This window comes from Silurus aristotelis (assembly GCF_946808225.1).
Source record: "Silurus aristotelis genome assembly, chromosome: 27".
NCBI lineage: Eukaryota > Metazoa > Chordata > Actinopteri > Siluriformes > Siluridae > Silurus > Silurus aristotelis.
The window spans coordinates 3,720,400-3,728,291 of NC_139600.1; the positions used below are offsets into that span (position 1 = coordinate 3,720,400).

Genomic DNA, 7,892 nt, shown 5'->3' on the forward strand with positions numbered 1-7,892 from the left:
ATATAGATTAACATGGCAGAGGTAGAGCTGCATCTTTGAGGAGATTTAACGGAAAAAAAGAATGCCATGTGCTAGAAGTTAGAAACACTTAAGTACATTTATGATTTGCGGTCTGTCTGTACTGAAGAAATAAATGTAAACTATCGGTTTGAATAGCATAGCATCGTATTTTTTCCCATCTAATCGCATTGCGTTAAATTGAAATCGGATGGCACTGAATCGTATGTGGGGTAAATCACATTGGTAGCTGCTTCATATGCATCTTAATATATGTACCGAGTTGAAAATCTAATGGAGATGCGCATACAAAGCCTTGACTATGCTAATTTGCTCTACAGCGCCCCCTACAGATCATAAAGTTACACTGCATACTTTTAGGTGTTGGTTGTCAAAATGTAGCCTTCGTCAAAACACACTTACGGGCTTACGGGCGTCGGGCAGCGTGATCCACAGCGGGAAGACGATTGGGAGGAGGAAGAGGTATGTGAAGCGCTTACGGTTGCTCTCGGGCCATGACAGGGTCAGGGGCTGGTCTTCTTCTTCGTCTTCATCACCCTGGTTCGAATTAGATGAATTTATACTGTTATGTCGTACAAACACACACACACACACACACACACACACACACACACACACACACACACTAATTAGAGTGGTGTAAATTCCCACTTGGATTACGTACACTTGTCTGAGCATGCTGCGTAACCGAGGTGTGTTCGGTTTTGCCAATTGTGCTCTCAGACACAAGCGAATCAATACAAAGTTCCTCCGACTGATCCCATATAACTTTATCATAAGTGGGTGTGGTTTCTTCCAGGAGGACACCGTTCCCCAGTTACAGGCACAAAGGTTCACTGATCTTTTCTCAATGATGTGTTACTAACCAAGTTACCTTCCTCCCTTTCTGTACGACTCGGCTAAAAGAGATCCTGTACGAGCATGCAGCTGAACCTAGTAGTCACCTGGTTGGTTACCTGCTGTAACCTTGGTGATCAGAGCCAAAACACACACACACTTACACCCACTCAGCCTCACATGCGAACGCATACACACTCACATTTCCATTAACGTTTTTGACAGAAGGAATCGAGCATCATCAAAAATGGGTCAAGTGCCTGGTACAGGTGGCGCAAAGGCAAGTCTGACAGCGTGAACAGCTTCCCAGGGAAGATTTGTTCTTTCTCTCTCATACACACACACCCTTCTTAGAAGGCCCTCATATATCACTATAGTGCCAGCCAGGTATGGAGTGCCGAATTAATATAGAAATAAATTAATATATAAATAATAAAGTACAAAAAATTATAATTTTTTATAAATAAAAACATACAAATCCAATATTTGTTTTTGATTTATTTTGCACTACAAAGGGCCATGCTTTAGCAGTCAGAAGGAAATTTAATAAATTGATGATTTGGAGCACAGAGGATTAAGGGCCTTGCTTAAGGGCCCAAGAGTGGTAACTCAGAGCTTTAACCAACAATCTCATTAAGTACAATAGAGTTCATTGCCTAATACAGGCATTCAAGCAACAGTATATTATTATACCTGTATACATTTTTCCAAATTGGGCTGAAGATGACTTACAGAGACATGATATTATGGATTATATACAGTGAGGAAAATAAGTATTTGAACACCCTGCTATTTTGCAAGTTCTCCCACTTAGAAATCATGGAGGGGTCTGAAATTGTCATCGTAGGTGCATGTCCACTGTGAGAGACATAATCTAAAAAAAAAATCCAGAAATCACAATATATGATTTTTAAACTATTTATTTGTATGATACAGCTGCAAATAAGTATTTGAACACCTGTCTATCAGCTAGAATTCTGACCCTCAAAGACCTGTTAGTCTGCCTTTAAAATGTCCACCTCCACTACATTTATTATCCTAAATTAGATGCACCTGTTTGAGGTTTACAAACAGTAAGAATCCAACTACTAACATGACCAAGACCAAAGAGCTGTCCAAAGACACTGGAAACAAAATTGTACACCTCCACAAGGCTGGAAAGGGCTACGGGGAAATTGCCAAGCAGCTTGGTGAAAAAAGGTCCACTGTTGGAGCAATCATTAGAAAATGGAAGAAGCTAAACATGACTATCAATCTCCCTCGGACTGGGGCTCCATGCAAGATCTCACCTCGTGGGGTCTCAATGATCCTAAGGAAGGTGAGAAATCAGCCCAGAACTACATGGGAGGAGCTGGTCAATGACCTGAAAAGAGCTGGGACCACTGTTTCCAAGGTTACTGTTGGTAATACACTAAGACGTCATGGTTTGAAATCATGCATGGCACGGAAGGTTCCCCTGCTTAAACCAGCACATGTCCAGGCACGTTTTAAGTTTGTCAATGACCATTTGGATGATCCAGAGGAGTCATGGGAGAAAGTCATGTGGTCAGATGAGACCAAAATAGAACTTTTGGGTCATAATTCCACTAAACGTGTTTGGAGGAAGAAGAATGATGAGTACCATCCCAAGAACACCATCCCTACTGTGAAGCATGGGGGTGGTAGCATCATGCTTTGGGGGTGTTTTTCTGCACATGGGACAGGGCGACTGCACTGTATTAAGGAGAGGATGACCGGGGCCATGTATTGCGAGATTTTGGGGAACAACCTCCTTCCCTCAGTTAGAGCATTGAAGATGGGTCGAGGCTGGATCTTCCAACATGACAATGACCTGAAGCACACAGCCAGGATAACCAAGAAGTGGCTCTGTAAGAAGCATATCAAGGTTCTGGTGTGGCCTAGCCAGTCTCCAGACCTAAACCCAATAGAGAATCTTTGGAGGAAGCTCAAACTCCATGTTTCTCAGCGACAGGTCAGAAACCTGACTGATCTAGAGAAGATCTGTGTGGAGGAGTGGGCCAAAATCCCTCCTGCAGTGTGTGCAAACCTGGTGAAAAACTACAGGAAACGTTTGACCTCTGTAATTGCAAACAAAGGCTCCTGTACCAAATATTAACATTGACTTTCTCAGGTGTTCAAATACTTATTTGCAGCTGTATCATACAAATAAATTGTTAAAAAAATCATACATTGTGATTTCTGGATTTTTTTTTTTTAGATTATGTCTCTCACAGTGGACATGCACCTACGATGACAATTTCAGACCCCTCCATGATTTCTAAGTGGGAGAACTTGCAAAATAGCAGGGTGTTCAAATACTTATTTTCCTCACTGTATATATATATATATATATATATATATATAATGTAGATGTGAGTTAGTTTGAAAGTTCTCAGTTTACACTTCATGGGACTGTAAGTCGTCTCACAGGGGAAGGTCTTGCTGAGATTTCTTAAAAATTTAATAAAAATGCAATGATTAACCTGAAATGAAGATTTGGGTCAATGACACTTGTTCCCTTTTTTCTCTTCTTCTCATATATGGCATGGTGGGTCAAATCAAAGGTCACCCTGGGCCAACTTTGAGCCCTATATTTAAATATACACATTTATACACTATAGGTACATTATTTTCTGCATGGAGACAATCAATTGCTTCTGAGCCAAAAACTGTTTAAAAGTAAAAACATGGCTTTCCCAGCAAAAACACATTGTCAGTGTGAAACTTTTCCTTCCGTCAGCAACTGCGACAAAAAGTTGTGGAACAAAACAGATGGCGTGGCAGGACAAACTCGGGCTGATTACATCTGTGATGATGAAGCCGGTCTGAAATGGATCTGCAAGCTGCTAATAACTGTCTGAAGTTTACGAAGACAAGTTTGCTGCTGCGAATGTTCACTCTTTCTGTGCTAGACATCATTTTTAAACACAACTGAATATGTGTACATACATTATATAGACAAACGTACTGGGACACCTGACTCTTCCAGCCATATGTGAATAACTGGATGGTTCCACATTAACAGCCTAATGATCCATGACTATGAGACTGGATTTGGATTGTAATTATTATTAACAGTCTGCTTCAATGGTTCAGGACCTCGGGTTGCGTGAACACCTCATCACTGAACACCTCATCACTGAACACCTTAACACTGATGGAACTGTAATGAATGGACATTCGTGTTGAGGATGAGGACGGGTTTCCTTTTGAGTCTGGTTCCTCTCAATGTTTATTAATTCTTCATGAAGTCTCAGAGTTTTTAAGTGCATTATCTGTGTAGAGCTGCAGTAAGACATTGTCGATTGTTAAAAGTGCTCTACAAATAAAAATGAATGGCCTGCTATGAAGCAAATCTCCTCAAGCACACACTAAAATCTAGTGATACATCTTCCTAGAAGAGTAGACTAAATGTATCAAAGTGTCATAGTTCAACCTGAGAGTGCTAGTCTATAATTATGCATTATTATATGTAAGAAACATAATTATACCATAAATGTTACTATGTATGAGGATATTTAACTGTGTGTATATGAATATAGTTGTTTTATCTGATGTTCACCACCACTGCTTGTCCTGTTTACAAAATCAGATCCAGATTTCTCTGAGGTCTTACTGAATTCAATCGAAATGGACATTTGGTGTCACCCAGATGAGAATGAGGTTCCCTTTTGTGTCTGGTTCCTCTCAAGGTTAACTCCTTTTCATCTCCTCTCTCTACTCAACCATGGACCTCCTCTGCCCCTTGACCACTAAACCCAAGAAGACTTCTTGTCCCATCGCCTGGCTGTTAGAACTGGCTGTCTGAATTTAGATCAGCAGAGAGGAAGCAGAAAAACCCTCGAGCCCCATGACCCTGTCGCCGGTTCACCACTGTTCCTTCCTTGGAGCACTCTCGATAGATACTGACCACTGCAGACCAGGATCATCCCACAAGAGCTGGAGGTTTGTCGTCTAGCCATCACTATTTGTCAAACTTGCTCAAATCCTTACACTTGCCCATTTTTTCCTGCTTCTAACACGTCAACTTTGAGGACAAAATGTTCACTTGCTGCTCAATAAATAAATCCACCCACTAACAGTTGCCCTTATAAAGAGACTAGCTGAAAGTACCCGTGCTTCGCTACGGAAAGCAGAACGCTAAGCAATATGGCAATAAGCAGTAAGCACTGAGCAGGACTGGATGATCAGAGATCAGAACGTAACGTCAACAAATAACGTACTACCCCTTTGTAGTACCGACATCTAATAAAAAACAATGTAGTAAGTTTTATTAGGATCCGTAATGTTATTTCGAATAGTTTACAATGCGTGAGAAATCGAGTTTTTCGCGAGTTAGCCGCGATCCAGGGCGAATTTTTCAAAACCCTTTCTTAGTGAGCACCTAAGACCCAAGAGGAAGGTATGTTCCAAATTTCATTGCAACCGTTCAGTGGTTTTTGAGATTTCGTGATGAGTGAGTGAGTCAGTCAGTGGTATTTGAGCTTTATATATATATATATATATATATATATATATATATATATATATATATATATATATATATATATATATATATAGATATAGATATAGATATAGATAATCAGTTATTCACTCACCGGTCATAATGTTATAATGTCATAATGTTATGCCTGATCAGTGTGTGTGTATGTGTGTGTGTGTGTGTGTGTGTGTGTGTGTGTGTGTGTTTAAAACCAGGTTACACTCTGATTTGTGAATATTGTGTGCATTAGTTACGCATGGCGTGGTGTACATGAAAGGGTGCACACTGATGTTGTTTTCAGCAGCAGCTCATTAAGGAAACTGCTGAATCAGAACAGCTTGTGTGTGTGTGTGTGTGTGTGTGTGTGTGTGTGTGTGTGTGTGTGTGTGTGTGTGTGAGTTCCATCCTGAACACCCTCCCAGGTGATTAGTAGCTCCTGGTTAGCGTGAGATGGGAAAAGCATCCAGGATTATGCGCTGGACCAGGGGACCAGGAGTAAAAACACACCAGCAAGAGAATCACATCAAAAAAACGAGCAGCAATCCATTCTTTTATATAACCTTATTGTTAAAAACGCTTTACAAATAAAAAATTGAATAAAAAAAAAAAACTAAAAAAAACAGAAAAATATATTTTAAAAAAATATATAAATATATAAAAAATTCTGTTACAAACTAATTAAATATAGAATTATAAATATAAAAAAGAAATTATAATGGGCAGAAATAAAAAATTATTTGTTTGTGCAGGGACGAATCTGAAAACTTGTTAACGAACGTGAATCAGGCGCTATTTTCGAGATCGTTTTTCACTCCTCCCTGCGGTGACGGAGGCGTGAGCTCGTTTCTTTGCCATTTTCAGGTAGAAATAACTGCAATTCGAGGTGTTGGCTTTTAAATTGACCTTGAGCTCATGTGGTATTTGTGGGTGGGTGGGTGTGTGAGTGTGTAACAGAGTGTGATCAGGGTCAGTGAGCAGGAGGAGTGGTGTAATTATCGAGCAGGAACACTCGCGTCGCTCACAGGTGCCGAGCCAGCACCACTGCTTTCTGCCAGACGCACACAGGTACATCGTGGAACAGCCGTGAGCATGGGGCCGCCCAAAATAGATCCGGCGGGAGTTTATCAGAGGAGACAGCAAAGTGTCAGCAAAATCGCTTTCTTTTAAACACACACACACACACGAGTTCAGAAGCATGTCGGAGATAACAGTGAGGCACTGAGGGTTCAAATGAATGGCCTCAACATGCAGGAAATATACGACTAGGAATCTTATGAAGTAAAAAAAAGCTAAAGAATTAGCATTTAGAACCTTTTAACCCATTTACACCCTCGACCACTAGCTATTTCGCAGACCGCTCTTCTCCCAACTCCCATATATAATGGTTTCCATGTATAATCTTTTCTCTTTGGGACTGTATATATACAATCATGTACAAGTGTTATTATCAAATCTAGTCATTTACTGTGCTGGTCCGATACTGTAATTCTATTTGCTAATTCAAGATCCCTTTTTGAAAGATTGCTTTTACATTGTCTTTTTTTAGATCGACTTGTTTGGTCTTTGTTTTATTCTGGTATGTTAGAAATGTATATACAACAACGTGCAATGTTACTTATGTATAGTCAACAATGTGCAATATTACTAATTTACACAACGTGCAATTTTACTAATGTATATACAACAACGTGCATTGTTACTTATGTATAGTCAACAATGTGCAATATTACTAATTTACACAACGTGCAATGTTACTTATGTATAGTCAACAATGTGCAATATTACTAATTTACACAACGTGCAATATTACTAATGTATATACAACAACGTGCATTGTTACTTATGTATAGTCAACAATGTGCAATATTACTAATTTACACAACGTGCAATATTACTAATGTATATACAACAACGTGCATTGTTACTTATGTATAGTCAACAATGTGCAATATTACTAATTTACACAACGTGCAATGTTACTTATGTATATACAACAACGTGCATTGTTACTTATGTATAGTCAACAATGTGCAATATTACTAATTTACACAACGTGCAATGTTACTTATGTATATACAACAACGTGCATTGTTACTTATGTATAGTCAACAATGTGCAATGTTACTAATTTACACAACGTGCAATATTACTAATGTATATACAACAACGTGCAATGTTACTTATGTATAGTCAACAACGTGCAATGTTACTAATTTACACAACGTGCAATATTACTAATGTATATACAACAACGTGCATTGTTACTTATGTATAGTCAACAACGTGCAATATTACTAATTTACACAACGTGCAATATTACTAATGTATATACAACAACGTGCATTGTTACTTATGTATAGTCAACAACGTGCAATATTACTAATTTACACAACGTGCAATATTACTAATGTATATACAACAACGTGCATTGTTACTTATGTATAGTCAACAATGTGCAATATTACTAATTTACACAACGTGCAATATTACTAATGTATATACAACAACGTGCATTGTTACTTATGTATAGTCAACAATGTGCAATATTACTAAT

The 7,892-nt window shown here is 38.8% G+C and overlaps 1 protein-coding gene across 10 annotated transcripts in view; it reads right to left on the bottom strand.

The window, feature by feature from the left end:
• Positions 1 to 7,892, bottom strand: part of LOC310721095 (solute carrier family 24 member 2) — a 62,838-nt gene that overhangs the window by 4,488 nt on the left and 50,458 nt on the right. For all 10 annotated transcript variants that reach the window (XM_083532383.1, XM_083532385.1, XM_083532388.1 and 7 more), the window contains one exon: positions 421 to 555. In XM_083532383.1, the coding sequence (XP_083388509.1) occupies positions 421 to 555 (135 nt within the window). The remainder of the gene's footprint in view (positions 1 to 420; positions 556 to 7,892) is intronic.